Source organism: Hemitrygon akajei, chromosome 6 (assembly GCF_048418815.1).
Source record: "Hemitrygon akajei chromosome 6, sHemAka1.3, whole genome shotgun sequence".
NCBI lineage: Eukaryota > Metazoa > Chordata > Chondrichthyes > Myliobatiformes > Dasyatidae > Hemitrygon > Hemitrygon akajei.
In genome coordinates, this window is record NC_133129.1 from 116,209,834 (window position 1) to 116,228,311 (window position 18,478).

General features: G+C 50.2%; 1 protein-coding gene across 4 annotated transcripts in view; it reads right to left on the minus strand.

The window, feature by feature from the left end:
• The window catches only part of nr1h3 (nuclear receptor subfamily 1, group H, member 3), a 176,219-nt gene that overhangs the window by 108,537 nt on the left and 49,204 nt on the right, over positions 1 to 18,478 (minus strand). For 3 of the 4 annotated variants that reach the window (XM_073047703.1, XM_073047706.1, XM_073047701.1), the window contains exon 2: positions 13,583 to 13,642. The exons of the other annotated variant lie outside the window; for it this stretch is intronic. In XM_073047703.1, the coding sequence (XP_072903804.1) occupies positions 13,583 to 13,604 (22 nt within the window). In that variant the 5' untranslated portion in view covers positions 13,605 to 13,642. The remainder of the gene's footprint in view (positions 1 to 13,582; positions 13,643 to 18,478) is intronic. 4 annotated transcript variants of the gene reach the window in all.

Sequence of the window (18,478 nt, forward strand, 5' to 3'; positions counted from 1 at the left end):
TACGGCAGGTTCCGGGCTTTAATGAAGTGATAAAACCGGGTGACCCCCGGGTGGCAAAGTTGGGCATGAAGGGCATACAGCTGGTCGAGCTGGGCACTAGCACATGGTCCCCGGGATAGGGCATCAGACGGTTCATTGAGCCTGCCAGGCCGGTACAGGATATCGTAAGTATAGGTGGAGAGTTCTATTCTCCATCGCAAAATTTTATCATTTTTGATTTTGCCCCGCTGTTGGCTGCTGAACATGAACGCAACCGAGCGCTGGTCGGTCAGCAAGGTGAACCTTCTGCCGGCGAGATAGTGCCTCCAGTGCCGAATAGCTTCCACTATGGCTTGGGCTTCTTTCTCCACCGTGGAGTGCCGAAGTTCAGAGCCTTGAAGGGTACGAGAAAAAAACGCCACTGGCCTGCCTTCCTGATTGAGGGTAGCAGCCAGCGCGACGTCAGAGGCGTCACTCTCTACTTGGAAGGGAATGGTCTCGTCTACCGCATGCATCGTTGCTTTGGCAATGTCCCCTTTAATGCAGCTGAAGGCCGCGCGGGCCTCGGCAGAGAGGGGAAAAGTGGTAGACTTGACCAGGGGGCGGGCCTTGTCTGCGTAATGGGGGACCCATTGGGCGTAATAGGAAAAAAAACCCAGGCACCGCCGGAGGGCCTTGAGAGTAGTGGGAAGAGGGAGTTCTAACAGGGGGCGCATATGGTCGGGGTCAGGGCCAATGACCCCGTTCTGCACGACATACCCAAGGATAGCGAGTCGTGTGGTTCTGAACACACACTTGTCCTTGTTATAAGTGAGGTTCAAAGCATTGGCCACCTGGAAAAAACGTTGGAGGTTGGCGTCATGGTCCGACCAGTCGCGACCACAGATGGTGATGTTATCTAGATAGGGAAATGTGGCCGTCAGTTTGTACTGGTCCACCATCCGGTCCATCTCCCTCTGGAAGACTGAGACCCCATTTGTGACACCAAATGGGACGCGCAGAAAGTGATAGAGCCTGCCACCCGCCTCGAAGGCGGTGTAGGGGCGGTCCTCTGGGCGGATGGGGAGCTGGTGATAAGCGGATTTCAGATCAATTGTCGAGTACACCTTGTACTGAGCTATCTGGTTGACCATATCCGCGATGCGGGGTAGGGGGTACGCGTCAAGCTGCGTGAATCTATTGATGGTCTGGCTGTAGTCCACAACCATCCTATTTTTCTGCCCAGTCCGAACAACGACCACCTGGGACCGCCATGGGCTTGTGCTTGGCTCAATGATCCCCTCCCTGAGCAGCCGCTGCACCTCTGAATGAATAAAGGCCCTGTCCCCCGCACTGTACCTCCTACTTTTAGTTGCCACAGGTTTACAGTCGGGGGTCAGGTTGGTGAACAGCGATGGGGGAGGGATCTTGAGGGTGGAGAGGTTGCAAATAGTGTCAGCAGCACAGCTATCGGCATGGTGCTGGGCGGGATGTGGGGTTCGGGGTGTATGTGCGTGTGGTAACGGAGTATATGGCGAAGTCCCACCAAACTGAGGATTCCTGACAGTGAGTGGTGGGTGGGGCCCGTCATATGCCATAGTCACACTTTCGAGATGGCTCTGGAAGTCCAGCCCCAATAGCACAGGTGCGCACAGCCGAGGCATGACCAGGAACGCAAAGTTCCGATATTCTGTGCCCTGCACCACCAATGTCGCTACACAACCCACCCGGATGTCTGTGGAATGCGACCCTGAAGCCAAGGTGATCTTCTGACGGACCGGCCGTGTCACGAGTCCGCAGCGTTTCACTGTGGCCGGGTCAATAAAACTCTCAGTGCTGCCCGTGTCAAACAGGCAGCTAGTCCTGTGCCCCTCCACCAGGATGTCCATCATCGACCTTGCGAGCTGGTGCGGAGCGCTTTGATCGAGGGTCACGGAAGCCAGCGTTGAACGGGGCGTGTTGGGGGCGGGGCCTGGTGACGCCGGCAAAGTTGGCCGCTCACATCCGGGCATGCAAGATGGCGAGGCGGGGGCGGGGCCTGGTGACGCCGGCAAAGATGGTTGTCCACATCCGGTCATGCAAAATGGCAGCCCCCAGGTCTCAGACGCAGCGCTGCTCGACCCCGGGCGCGGTTTAGATTTACAGACCTTGGCGAAATGGCCCTTCTTCCCACAGCTGGAACAAGTCGCGTCGTGAGCCGGACAGCTGTTCCTGGCATGTTTCAGAAGCCCACAAAAGTAACAGAGTTTCATACCTGGCGAATTCGTGGGGTTTGAGATACCGCGACTGGCAGCGGCGTTGGCGAATTCGCTCGGAACCGGGGAATGGCTCGGTTGGACTTCTTCGGCGTACAGTTGCGCAGCCTCTATCGAACTGGCCGTCTCTATCGCGGAGCGTAAGGTAAGATCAGCTTTTTCCAGCAGCCGCTGGCGGATACACACTGACCGAACCCCAGTCACAAAAGCGTCTCGGACCAAGAGTTCCGTATGCTGTTCCGCTGTGAGCGCTTGGCAGTCACAAGCCCGCGCGAGTGTCTGTAGTTCGCGGAGAAATTCAGCAGTCGACTCCGTAGGCCGCTGTTTTCGTGTTGCCAAGCGGTGCCGTGCATAAACTGGATTTACTGGCCGCAGGTACTGTCTTTGGAGGGCGGCAAGCGCCTCCTCGTAGGTGGATATGTCCCTGATGAACGAATAAACTTTTGGGGCGACCCTCGAGAAGAGAAGTTTGTGCCGAACAGCCGAGTCGGTGGCACGAACCTCCTCTAAGTACGATTGGAAGCACACCAGCCAGTGTTCAAAGGCAAGAGCTGCTCCAGGGTCTCGGGGGTCCAAGTCTAGGCGTTCTGGGCGTAAAGCGGTTTCCATGTTGTAACTTTCAGTCAATAAAATTGATGCACCATCAATAACTCACGCCGAGACTTAGGAAGTGAGATATCGGCTTTTATTGACTGAAGAACAACACTACATCCTGGGGAAAATGAGGGAGAGCAGCAGGCCACAGTCGCCTTTATACAGGGGTCTGTGGGAGGAGCCGCAGGGGCAGTCAGCAGGGTCTTGGGAGGAGCCACAGGAGCAGTCAGACAGGTATATCTAGTTCACCACACTTACCCTCATAAGACATGTTCTCTAATCCGGATAACATGCTGGTAGATCTCCTGTGCATCCTCCCAAAAACTTCCTATAATGAGGTGAGTAAACGTGAAGACAACCCTCCAGGTAATGAGTCCATACGACCTCGCCCTGGAGTAAGTGTGCTTCTTCTGGCTGCTCCTCCCACACTCCAAGGACATACCGGTTAGGAGACTAACTGGCCATTGTGATTAAGTGAGGGTTCTGAGTGGCGTGACTTGAAGGGCTGGCTGTGCTATCCGCACTGTATCTCTAAATAAATTTTATTTAAAAATGTGGTCTAACCAGAACTTTATAGAGCTGCAATATTACCTCTCAACTTTTGAACTGAACAACGACTACACACCACATGCTTTCTTCATACACTCTACCTCCACCAAACCACCTCCCTCTTCCTATAACCCTCCACACACACTCTACCTCCACCAAACCACCTCCCTCTTCCTATAACCCTCCACACACACTCCACCTCCACCAAACCACCTCCCTCTTCCTATAACCCTCCACACACACTCTACCTCCACCAAACCACCTCCCTCTTCCTATAACCCTCCACACACACTCTACCTCCACCAAACCACCTCCCTCTTCCTATAACCCTCCACACACACTCCACCTCCACCAAACCACCTCCCTCTTCCTATAACCCTCCACACACACTCTACCTCCACCAAACCACCTCCCTCTTCCTATAACCCTCCACACACACTCTACCTCCACCAAACCACCTCCCTCTTCCTATAACCCTCCACACACACTCTACCTCTACGAAACCACCTCCCTCTTCCTATAACCCTCCACACAAACTCTACCTCAAACAAACCACCTCCCTCTTCCTATAACCCTCCACACACACTCTACCTCAACCAAACCACCTCCCTCTTCCTATAACCCTCCACACACACTCTACCTCCACCAAACCACCTCCCTCTTCCTATAACGCTCCACACACACTCTACCTCTATCAACCACCTCCCTCTTCCTATAACCCTCCACACACACTCTACCTCCACCAAACCACCTCCCTCTTCCTATAACCCTCCACACACACTCTACCTCCACCAAACCACCTCCCTCTTCCTATAACCCTCCACACACACTCTACCTCCACCAAACCACCTCCCTCTTCCTATAACCCTCCACACACACTCTACCAACCACCTCCCTCTTCCTATAACCCTCCACACACACTGTACCACCACCAAACCACCTCCCTCTTCCTATAACCCTCCACACACACTCTACCTCCACCAAACCACCTCCCTCTTCCTATAACGCTCCACACACACTCTACCAACCACCTCCCTCTTCCTATAACCCTCCACACACACTCTACCTCCACCAAACTACCTCCCTTTTCCTATAACCCTCCACACACTCTACCTCCACCAAACCACCTCCCTCTTCCGATAACCCTCCACACACACTCTACCTCCACCAAACCACCTCCCTCTTCCTATAACGCTCCACACAGACTCAACCAACCACCTCCCTCTTCCTATAACCCTCCACACACACTCTACCTCCACCAAACTACCTCCCTCTTCCTATAACCCTCCACATACACTCTACCTCCACCAAACCACCTCCCTCTTCCTATAACCCTCCACACACACTCTACCTCCACCAAACCACCTCCCTCTTCCTATAACCCTGCACACACACTCTACCTCCACCAAACCACCTCCCTCTTCCTATAACCCTCCACACACACTCTACCTCCACCAAACCACCTCCCTCTTCCTATAATCCTGCACACACACTCTACCTCCACCAAACCACCTCCCTCTTCCTATAACGCTCCACACACACTCTACCTCCACCAAACTACCTCCCTCTTCCTATAACCCTCCACATACACTCTACCTCCACCAAACCAACTCCCTCTTCCTATAACCCTCTACACACACTCTACCTCCACCAAACCACCTCCCTCTTCCTATAACCCTCTACACACACTCTACCTCCACCAAACCACCTCCCTCTTCCTATAACCCTCCACACACACTCTACCTCCACCAAACCACCTCCCTCTTCCTATAACCCTGCACACACACTCTACCTCCACCAAACCACCTCCCTCTTCCTATAACCCTCCACACACACTCTACCAACCACCTCCCTCTTCCTATAACCCTCCACACACACTCTACCTCCACCAAACCACCTCCCTCTTCCTATAACCCTCCACACACACTCTACCTCTACCAGCAACCTCCCTCTTCCTATAACCGTCCACACACACTCTACCTCCACCAAACCACCTCCCTCTTCCTATAACGCTCCACACACACTCTACCAACCACCTCCCTCTTCCTATAACCCTCCACACACACTCTACCTCCACCAAACCACCTCCCTCTTCCTATAACGCTCCACACACACTCTACCAACCACCTCCCTCTTCCTATAACGCTCCACACACACTCTACCAACCACCTCCCTCTTCCTATAACCCTCCACATACACTCTACCTCCACCAAACCACCTCCCTCTTCCTATAACCCTCCACACACACTCTACCTCAACCAAACCACCTCCCTCTTCCTATAACGCTCCACACACACTCTACCAAACACCTCCCTCTTCCTATAACCCTCCACACACACTCTACCTCCACCAAACTACCTCCCTCTTCCTATAACCCTCCACATACACTCTACCTCCACCAAACCACCTCCCTCTTCCTATAACCCTCCACACACACTCTACCTCCACCAAACCACCTCCCTCTTCCTATAACCCTCCACACACACTCTACCTCCACCAAACCACCTCCCTCTTCCTATAACCCTCCACACACACTCTACGTCCACCAAACCACCTCCCTCTTCCTATAACCCTCCACACAAACTCTACCTCCACCAAACCACCTTCCTCTTCCTATAACCCTCCACACACACTCTACCTCTACCAACCACCTCCCTCTTCCTATAACCCTCCACACACACTCTACCTCCACCAAACCACCTCCCTCTTCCTATAACCCTCCACACACACTCTACCAACCACCTCCCTCTTCCTATAACCCACACACACTCTACCTCTACCAACCACCTCCTTCTTCCTATAACCCTCCACACACACTCTACCTCCACCAAACCACCTCCCTCTTCCTATAACGCTCCACACACACTCTACCAACCACCTCCCTCTTCCTATAACCCTCCACACACACTCTACCTCCACCAAACTACCTCCCTCTTCCTATAACCCTCCACACACACTCTACCTCCACCAAACCACCTCCCTCTTCCTATAACCCTCCACACACACTCTACCTCCACCAAACCACCTCCCTCTTCCTATAACCCTCCACACACACTCTACCTCTATCAACCACCTCTCTCTTCCTATAACCCTCCACACACACTCTACCACCACCAAACCACCTCCCTCTTCCTATAACCCTCCACACACACTCTACCTCTACCAACCACCTCCCTCTTCCAATAACCCACACACACTCTACTTCTACCAACCACCTCCCTCTTCCTATAACCCTCCACACACACTCTACCTCCACCAAACCACCTCCCTCTTCCTATAACCCTCCACACACACTCTACCTCCACCAAACCACCTCCCTCTTCCTATAACCCTCCACACACACTCTACCAACCACCTCCCTCTTCCTATAACCCACACACACTCTACCTCTACCAACCACCTCCTTCTTCCTATAACCCTCCACACACACTCTACCTCCACCAAACCACCTCCCTCTTCCTATAACGCTCCACACACACTCTACCAACCACCTCCCTCTTCCTATAACCCTCCACACACACTGTACCACCACCAAACCACCTCCCTCTTCCTATAACGCTCCACACACACTCTACCTCCACCAAACCACCTCCCTCTTCCTATAACGCTCCACACACACTCTACCAACCACCTCCATCTTCCTATAACCCTCCACACACACTCTACCTCCACCAAACCACCTCCCTCTTCCTATAACCCTCCACACACACTCTACCTCTACCATCCACCTCCCTCTTCCTATATTCTCTACACACACTCTACCAAACACCTCCCTCTTCCTATAACCCTCCACACACACTCTACCTCCACCAAACCACCTCCCTCTTCCTATAACCCTCCAGACACACTACACCTCAACCAAACCACCTCCCTCTTCCTATAACGCTCCACACACACTCTACCAACCACCTCCCTCTTCCTATAACCCTCCACACACACTCTACCTCCACCAAACTACCTCCCTCTTCCTATAACCCTCCACACACACTCTACCTCCACCAAACCACCTCCCTCTTCCTATAACCCTCCACACACACTCTACCACCACCAAACCACCTCCCTCTTCCTATAACCCTCCACACACACTCTACCTCCACCAAACCACCTCCCTCTTCCTATAACGCTCCACACACACTCTACCAACCACCTCCCTCTTCCTATAACCCTCCACACACACTCTACCTCCACCAAACTACCTCCCTCTTCCTATAACACTCCACACACACTCTACCTCCACCAAACCACCTCCCTCTTCCTATAACCCTCCACACACACTCTACCTCCACCAAACCACCTCCCTCTTCCTATAACCCACACACACTCTACCTCTACCAACCACCTCCTTCTTCCTATAACCCTCCACACACACTCTACCTCCACCAAACCACCTCCCTCTTCCTATAACGCTCCACACACACTCTACCAACCACCTCCCTCTTCCTATAACCCTCCACACACACTGTACCACCACCAAACCACCTCCCTCTTCCTATAACGCTCCACACACACTCTACCTCCACCAAACCACCTCCCTCTTCCTATAACGCTCCACACACACTCTACCAACCACCTCCATCTTCCTATAACCCTCCACACACACTCTACCTCCACCAAACCACCTCCCTCTTCCTATAACCCTCCACACACACTCTACCTCTACCATCCACCTCCCTCTTCCTATAACCCTCCACACACACTCTACCTCCACCAAACTACCTCCCTCTTCCTATAATCCTCCACACACACTCTACCTCCACCAAACCACCTCCCTCTTCCTATAACCCTCCACACACACTGTACCACCACCAAACCACCTCCCTCTTCCTATAACCCTCCACACACACTCTACCTCCACCAAACCACCTCCCTCTTCCTATAACGCTCCACACACACTCTACCAACCACCTCCCTCTTCCTATAACCCTCCACACACACTCTACCTCCACCAAACTACCTCCCTCTTCCTATAACACTCCACACACACTCTACCTCCACCAAACCACCTCCCTCTTCCTATAACCCTCCACACACACTCTACCTCTACCATCCACCTCCCTCTTCCTATATTCTCTACACACACTCTACCAAACACCTCCCTCTTCCTATAACCCTCCACACACACTCTACCTCCACCAAACCACCTCCCTCTTCCTATAACCCTCCAGACACACTACACCTCAACCAAACCACCTCCCTCTTCCTATAACGCTCCACACACACTCTACCAACCACCTCCCTCTTCCTATAACCCTCCACACACACTCTACCTCCACCAAACTACCTCCCTCTTCCTATAACCCTCCACACACACTCTACCTCCACCAAACCACCTCCCTCTTCCTATAACCCTCCACACACACTCTACCTCCACCAAACCACCTCCCTCTTCCTATAACCCTCCACACACACTCTACCTCCACCAAACCACCTCCCTCTTCCTATAACGCTCCACACACACTCTACCAACCACCTCCCTCTTCCTATAACCCTCCACACACACTCTACCTCCACCAAACTACCTCCCTCTTCCTATAACACTCCACACACACTCTACCTCCACCAAACCACCTCCCTCTTCCTATAACCCTCCACACACACTCTACCTCCACCAAACCACCTCCCTCTTCCTATAACCCACACACACTCTACCTCTACCAACCACCTCCTTCTTCCTATAACCCTCCACACACACTCTACCTCCACCAAACCACCTCCCTCTTCCTATAACGCTCCACACACACTCTACCAACCACCTCCCTCTTCCTATAACCCTCCACACACACTGTACCACCACCAAACCACCTCCCTCTTCCTATAACGCTCCACACACACTCTACCTCCACCAAACCACCTCCCTCTTCCTATAACGCTCCACACACACTCTACCAACCACCTCCATCTTCCTATAACCCTCCACACACACTCTACCTCCACCAAACCACCTCCCTCTTCCTATAACCCTCCACACACACTCTACCTCTACCATCCACCTCCCTCTTCCTATAACCCTCCACACACACTCTACCTCCACCAAACTACCTCCCTCTTCCTATAACCCTCCACACACACTCTACCTCCACCAAACCACCTCCCTCTTCCTATAACCCTCCACACACACTGTACCACCACCAAACCACCTCCCTCTTCCTATAACCCTCCACACACACTCTACCTCCACCAAACCACCTCCCTCTTCCTATAACGCTCCACACACACTCTACCAACCACCTCCCTCTTCCTATAACCCTCCACACACACTCTACCTCCACCAAACTACCTCCCTCTTCCTATAACACTCCACACACACTCTACCTCCACCAAACCACCTCCCTCTTCCTATAACCCTCCACACACACTCTACCTCCACCAAACCACCTCCCTCTTCCTATAACCCTCCACACACACTCTACCTCAACCAAACCACCTCCCTCTTCCTATAACGCTCCAAACACACTCTACCAAACACCTCCCTCTTCCTATAACCCTCCACACACACTCTACCTCCACCAAACTACCTCCCTCTTCCTATAACCCTCCACACACACTCTACCTCCACCAAACCACCTCCCTCTTCCTGTAACCCTCCACACACACTCTACCTCCACCAAACTACCTCCCTCTTCCTATAACCCTCCACATACACTCTACCTCCACCAAACCACCTCCCTCTCCCTATAACCCTCCACACACACTCTACCTCCACCAAACCACCTCCCTCTTCCTATAACGCTCCACACACACTCTACCAACCACCTCCCTCTTCCTATAACCCTCCACACACACTCTACCTCCACCAAACTACCTCCCTCTTCCTATAACCCTCCACACACACTCTACCTCCACCAAACCACCTCCCTCTTCCTATAACCCTCCACACACACTCTACCTCCACCAAACCACCTCCCTCTTCCTATAACCCTCCACACACACTCTACCTCTACCAACCACCTCCCTCTTCCTATAACCCTCCACACACACTCTACCTCCACCAAACCACCTCCCTCTTCCTATAACCCTCCACACACACTCTACCTCCACCAAACTACCTCCCTCTTCCTATAACCCTCCACACACACTCTACCTCCACCAAACCACCTCCCTCTTCCTATAACCCTCCACACACACTCTACCTCCACCAAACCACCTCCCTCTTCCTATAACCCTCCACACACACTCTACCTCTATCAACCACCTCTCTCTTCCTATAACCCTCCACACACACTCTACCACCACCAAACCACCTCCCTCTTCCTATAACCCTCCACACACACTCTACCTCTACCAACCACCTCCCTCTTCCAATAACCCACACACACTCTACTTCTACCAACCACCTCCCTCTTCCTATAACCCTCCACACACACTCTACCTCCACCAAACCACCTCCCTCTTCCTATAACGCTCCACACACACTCTACCTCTACCTACCACCTCCCTCTTCCTATAACCCTCCACACACACTCTACCTCTACCAACCACCTCCCTCTTCCTATAACCCTCCACACACACTCTACCTCCACCAAACCACCTCCCTCTTCCTATAACCCTCCACACACACTCTACCTCCACCAAACCACCTCCCTCTTCCTATAACCCTCCACACACACTCTACCTCTACCAACCACCTCCCTCTTCCTATAACCCTCCACACACACTCTACCTCTACCAACCACCTCCCTCTTCCTATAACGCTCCACACACACTCTACCAACCAGCTCCCTCTTCCTATAACCCTCCACACACACTCTACCTCCACCAAACCACCTCCCTCTTCCTATAACCCTCCACACACACTCTACCTCCTCCAAACCACCTCCCTCTTCCTATAACCCTCCACACACACTCTACCTCCACCAAACCACCTCCCTCTTCCTATAACCCTCCACACACACTCTACCTCCTCCAAACCACCTCCCTCTTCCTATAACCCTCCACACACACTCTACCTCCACCAAACCACCTCCCTCTTCCTATAACGCTCCACACACACTCTACCAACCACCTCCCTCTTCCTATAACCCTCCACACACACTCTACCACCAAACTACCTCCCTCTTCCTATAACACTCCACACACACTCTACCTCCACCAAACCACCTCCCTCTTCCTATAACCCTCCACACACACTCTACCTCCACCAAACCACCTCCCTCTTCCTATAACCCTCCACACACACTCTACCTCCACCAAACCACCTCCCTCTTCCTATAACCCTCCACAAACACTCTACCTCCACCAAACCACCTCCCTCTTCCTATACCCCTCCACACACACTCTACCTCTATCAACCACCTCTTTCTTCCTATAACTCTCCACACACACTCTACCACCACCAAACCACCTCCCTCTTCCTATAACCCTCCACACACACTCTACCACCACCAAACCACCTCCCTCTTCCTATAACCCTCCACACACACTCTACCTCCACCAAACCACCTCCCTCTTCCTATAACGCTCCGCACACACTCTACCAACCACCTCCCTCTTCCTATAACCCACACACACTCTACCAACCACCTCCCTCTTCCTATAACCCTCCACACACACTCTACCTCCACCAAACCACCTCCCTCTTAATATAACGCTCCACACACACTCTACCTCTACCTACCACCTCCCTCTTCCTATAACCCTCCACACACATTCTACCTCTACCAACCACCTCCCTCTTCCTATAACCCTCCACACACACTCTACCTCCACCATACCACCTCCCTCTTCCTATAACCCTCCACACACACTCTACCTCCACCAAACCACCTCCCTCTTCCTATAACCCTCCACACACACTCTACCTCCACCAAACCACCTCCCTCTTCCTATAACCCTGCACACACACTCTACCTCTACCAACCACCTCCCTCTTCCTATAACCCTCCACACACACTCTACCAACCACCTCCCTCTTCCTATAACGCTCCACACACACTCTACCAACCACCTCCCTCTTCCTATATCCTCTACACACACTCTACCTCTACCAACCACCTCCCTCTTCCTATAACCCTCCACACACACTCTACCTCCACCAAACCACCTCCCTCTTCCTATAACCCTCTACACACACTCTACCTCTACCAACCACCTCCCTCTTCCTATAACCCTCCACACACACTCTACCTCCACCAAACCACCTCCCTCTTCCTATAACCCTCCACACACACTCTACCTCTACCAACCACCTCCCTCTTCCTATAACCCTCTACACACACTCTACCTCCACCAAACCACCTCCCTCTTCCTATAACCCTCTACACACACTCTACCTCTACCAACCACCTCCCTCTTCCTATAACCCTCCACACACACTCTACCTCCACCAAACCACCTCCCTCTTCCTATAACCCTCCACACACACTCTACCTCCACCAAACCACCTCCCTCTTCCTATAACGCTCCGCACACACTCTACCAAACACCTCCCTCTTCCTATAACCCTCCACACACACACTACCTCCACCAAACTACCTCCCTCTTCCTATAACCCTCCACACACACTCTACCTCCACCAAACCACCTCCCTCTTCCTATAACCCTCCACACACACTCTACCTCTACCAGCCACCTCCCTCTTCCTATAACCCTCCACACACACTCTACCTCCACCAAACCACCTCCCTCTTCCTATAACCCTCCACACACACTCTACCTCTACCAACCACCTCCCTCTTCCTATAACCCTCCACACACACTCTGCCTCTACCAACCACCCCCCTCTTCCTATAACCCTCCACACACACTCTACCTCTACCAAACCACCTCCCTCTTCCTATAACCCTTCACACACACTCTACCTCCACCAAACTACCTCCCTCGTCCTATAACCCTCCACACACACTCTACCAAACACCTCCCTCTTCCTATAACCCTCCACACACACTCTCCCTCTACCAACCACCTCCCTCTTCCTATAACCCTCCACACACACTCTACCTCTACCAAACCACCTCCCTCTTCCTATAACCCTTCACACACACTCTACCAACCACCTCCCTCTTCCTATAACCCTCCACACACACTCTACCTCTACCAACCACCTCCCTCTTCCTATAACCCTCCACACACACTGTGTGTAACTTCATCAAGTAACACTGACTGACTGATGTAACATTTGATTGAGATTTTGCAAGTTATATTGAAAGCCAACATACAAATAGCATACAGATAATTTTTTGGCATTACAGTTCTTCTTTGGCGTAAATGTGGAGAATAAAGTGCCTTACCATAATTATTAAGTGTAGACATCTTCCTCACCACCCTTGGTCATAACACAATACCTCAATCTGCAAGAAAAGCAGCCCAGAATTACCACTGAGAACTCAGAAAGCATGGAGCCAACCGAGACAGGAAGAAGTGGGGAGAAAGCAGCAGAGAATAAGACGAAGGGTCTCGGCCCGAAATGTCGACAGTGCTTCTTCCTATAGATGCTGCCTGGCCTGCTGTGTTACACCAGCATTTTGTGTGTGTTGTTTGAATTTCCAGATTCTGCAGATTTCCTCGTGTTTGCACCAGGTGATTCAATTCCATTTCAATATCTACATTGACATCATTTTCTTCAATATTTTAAGCCTGACAGTGATTTTGCAAAGTGATGTGACTGCAGGCCGGGTCTCTGAATCAGAATTAGCTCTATTATCACTGTCTTACATGACATGAAATTTGTTGTTTTGCGATAACAGAACAGTGCAATGATATAAAATTACTCTAAATTACAAATAAATAGTGCAGAAAGGAAGGAATAATGAGGCAGTGTGTGGGTTCATGCACTGGTCAGAAGTCTGAACACCTGTAAGTGTTCAAACACTTTTGCTAGGTTAAAGAAATTTACAAGGCTGTCACTAAAAATTAATACTCTGAGGACTGTCCTCAGAGTGCGCAAATGTCCCAGCTGATTCTAAGAAAGTGTGTCCCAGCATTAAGAGCCCCACCATCAGGAACGTGCCTGCTTCTCATTGCTACCATCTGTGATGAGGTACAGGAGATTAAGGAACAGCTTCTCCCCCTCTGTCATCAGACTTCTGACCAGTGCATGAACCCACACCACCTCATTATTCCTTCCTTTCTGCACTATTTATTTGTAATTTAGAGTAATTTTATGTCTTTGCACTGTTCTGTTGTCGCAAAACAACAAATTTCATGTCATGTAAGACAGTGATAATAGAGCTAATTCTGATTCAGAGACCCGGCCTGCAGTCACATCACTTTGCAAACCATATCTCTTGTGGAGCCAACTCCTTGCCATGGGCCAGTATACCGTGCGCTCTGGACACTTGTCTGTTTACAAAGTGTTAGAGTCTGGTCCTGAGCCCGCTTTCTGGGTCTTACTCCAGTCCGTGGACTCCAGACTCCGGGCCTTGCAGCCAGCCCTCCTGTCACCCGGAGCCATTGGATCATCTTGGCTTAAGGAGGTACACCTGTCACCTATTAGGGGGCAGGTGTTTATAAGGGGCTCAGGGACTGAGCCTAGTTGGGGGGAGACTCAGGGGTAAGGTTAGAGATTGAAATAAGAAAGGTCCAGGCAAATAAAGAATCAGTAGCTGCAGTGGTTTTTGACATTGAAAAAGCCTATGATATGATGTGGAAGGAAGGATTATTAATTAAACTGCACAAGATGGGGGTTGGGGGGAGAGTTTTTAATTGGATTAAAGATTTTTTGTTTGGTAGAAAAATTCAAGTTTGGATTGGATCAGAATTATTAAAACAGTACATAGTGGGAAATGGCACACCAGAGTAGTGTGATTAGTCTGTTACTTTTCATCATTATGATCAATGATGTCTTCACAAAGGTGCCAGGGGATTATAGGTAGGTCACTGTTTGCGGATGATGGGGCCTTGCGGAAAAGAGGCAGGAACACGGAGCATATAATCAGGAAACTACAAGGAGCAGTTGATGAAGTGGTAGAGTGGGGTTATGATTGGGGATGTAGATTTTCAGTGGAAAAAAAACTCACTGTATTTTTCACTAGGTAAAGAATTGAAGTAGGGAAGAAGTTAAGGATTTATGGGATTGAATTAGAAAGGATTGGATCATATAAATTTCTGGGATTTATATTTGATTCATGATTAACATAGGCAGACCATATCAGGAAAGTTGAGGAGAAATGTAAAAAAGTAATAAACGTGATGAGATGTTTGACTGGTAGGGAGTGGGGAGCAAGTTGTTCAGCATTAAAAAGAATGTATGTGGCTTTAGTAAGATCTGTGTTGGATTATGGAAGTGTAGCTGCTGATCCATATGCTAGGTCTCTTAAAAGGAAACTGGATGTGATTCAGGCTCAGGTTTTGAGAGTATGCAGTGGGGCTTTTAAAACATCACCAGTATCAGCCCTGCAGGTAGAAATGGGAGTAATGCCTTTGCCATCAATTGCATCCTTCTTAATTCCAAACTACTGGGTTAATTTGCAGGGACACAATGATTCTCACCCTGCTAAAGGAGTGTTGCAGGAGTCCTGGGAAAATGGGAGGTTTCAGAGGGAAAACTTTAGTCGGGTAGGGAATGATATTGCTAGATCATGTGGAGTGTTTGATCTAAGGATAAGCCCTTCAGTAGTTTATCCAGTTGTAGCTCCATGGAAGCTGGTATGGCCTGACGTAGACTGGTATTTGTTAGAGGTAAAAAGGAAAGGAAAGTATAAAACTGATTTGGTAAGTGCATTTAACTGTCATGTTATGGAAAAGTATAGTGATTATACTCAGGTCTATACAGATGGTGCTAAGGAACCTGAAACAGGAGTGACAGGGTTTGGGGTGGCTATACCAGCAAAAGCAATTGCAATCAGCAGAAGAACATCTGATAAGTTAGTGGTGTATACAGTGGAGATGATGGCAGTGTTGGTTGTGTTGCATTGGGTGGAGAAAACTAAACTAGTCAAAGCGTTGATATGCTCAGATTCATCTTCAGTTCTAGCAAGTTTAAGGTCTTCTCACTCAAACAGCCGGCAAGATGTACTTCATGAAGTCCTTCAGTCAGTCACAAGAGTTGCAAATCAGGGAGGTCAGGTTAAATTTCTATGGGTTCCAGCTCATGTAGGGGTAAAGGGCAATGAAAGGGTGGATGAGTTGGCAAAGAGGGCAATAAAGAAAGAAAATATAGAAATGCACATTAGTATCAGTAAAGCAGAGGTTAAGTGTGTAATCTGGGAAAAAATTAACCAAATGTGGCAACAAAGATGGGACAAGGAGGGGAAAGGGAGGCATTTATATCAAATACAAAAAAGTGTTGCAGGTACTAGGGTAGGAAGTAGATACAGAAGAGAGGAAATTGTGTAGACTAGGTTAAGGCTGGGGCACTGTGCACTAAACCAAATATTGAAATTGATAGGGAAACACCAGACAGGATTGTGTGAGGAATGTCAGGAAGAGGAGTCAGTAGAGCATGTAATTCTGAGTTGCAGGAAGTATGGGATACAGAGAGAGATGATGAGAATTAATCTAAGGGAATTGGGGGTGCAGGAATTCACATTAAAAGGGTTGCTGGGCATGGGTGAGAGAACACAGGTCAGGGTATTTTTAGCTTTCTTAAGGGGTACAGGGGTTTTTTTTATAGGATATGATGGATAAACAGAAATAGGGTATTAGGATGGGGAGGATAAAGTGTAGGTTAGGGTATGTGTATGTGTGCGATTGGGTGAAGGGATTTAGAATGTGAGTCCATCGCATACTCCAGAGCAGAAGGTGGCGGTAATGCACCATTAAGCTGGGTGCCAACCACACACTCACACTCACACTCACACTCACACTCACACTCACACTCACACTCACACTCACACTCACACTCACACACACACCCCCAGCTAGCTAGTTTGGGGGGGGGTTGCCCTGCTCGGAAGCTGGTTTAACCTGCTCTGTATCCTGTTCTGCCCTGGTTCGTCTTGTTTTCCCGATTCTCTCATGTGCGCTGGTCCTGCTGTTCCGCCATATTCACCTTGCCTGCGCTGTCACGCTGTCTGCTTGCTTCTCCCTATTTACCAGTATATCCTGGCTGTCCTGCTGCTCACCCTGGACCCAGCTCCCTTCCTGTCCCCTTGCCTCTGTCTGGTAAGCCAGGCCGTTGCCGTTACCCCTTGGGTGGTTTTGTTCCTTCCTGTCCCTTACCCCCGTTGAGCAAGCCAGGCCGTTGCCGTTACCCTACGGGTGGTTCTGTCCCTTCCTACCTCTCACCTCTGATGGGCTGTGCCCCGCACCTGCCCAGGTGTCTGCGCCTTAGGTGGCCCTGCCTAGGAGTTGTGCGCCCGCCCCAGGGCGTTCTTCTGCCCCACCCGAACTCTGGGATCCTCCTGCCCTGCCCGAACTCAGGTATCCAGCCCCACCTGCATTACCCCTTGCATGCCATGGCATCCCCATCCTGTCCTACCCCTAGTACTTCAGTGCCTGCGTCCTGCATTTGGGTCCATTCCATGTCCACTCTTGACACAAAGTTGTCTTTTTTTACTTCAATCTAATTACAGCATACAATTTACATTATTCACTGAATACTGGGTGTTGTTTGAATTTACACTTTACATATTCACATGATGCCACGCCTCTTAAAACCCTAAAGGTGCAGAATTTTAAAGAATTACTATCCTCCAAGAAGAATTTCTTCCTCCCTTAATAGGAAACCCTTTTACTGCAACAACATCCCCATTTCTAGGTTCCACCTCAATATCTTCTCAAGCAACTTCACAATTGTGTACATTTAATAAGTCATTACTCCTTTTCCAAAACGCCAATGAACAGAGGCTCACCTGTTCAAATGCTCTGCCTAAGTCAGCATCTTTGTTCCAGGAGTTCATCTTGGAAATAAACCTTGCTGAGTTGCCTTCAACACAACTATATCTGTCCTTAATTAAGGAGTACAAAACCGTACTTACTATGGATTTAACCAAATAGCACCTTTTCCTTTGAAAATAGACCGATAACATCAATGTTGTTTGTTCAATAGTAGCAATGGGAAACCAGCTCTTCAGTATTTCTGAAGAACAAATGTTTACTTAATCATCATGGTTCATGTTTACTGAATATGTTTCTACAGAAAACAGGAATATGCCTTCCAACATAAACATAGGAGCCCTTAACAATGTGCTTACCATCTCAATTCCTCCTTCCAGTAAAAGAAATCCTCCACCTCTCCTCTTCTC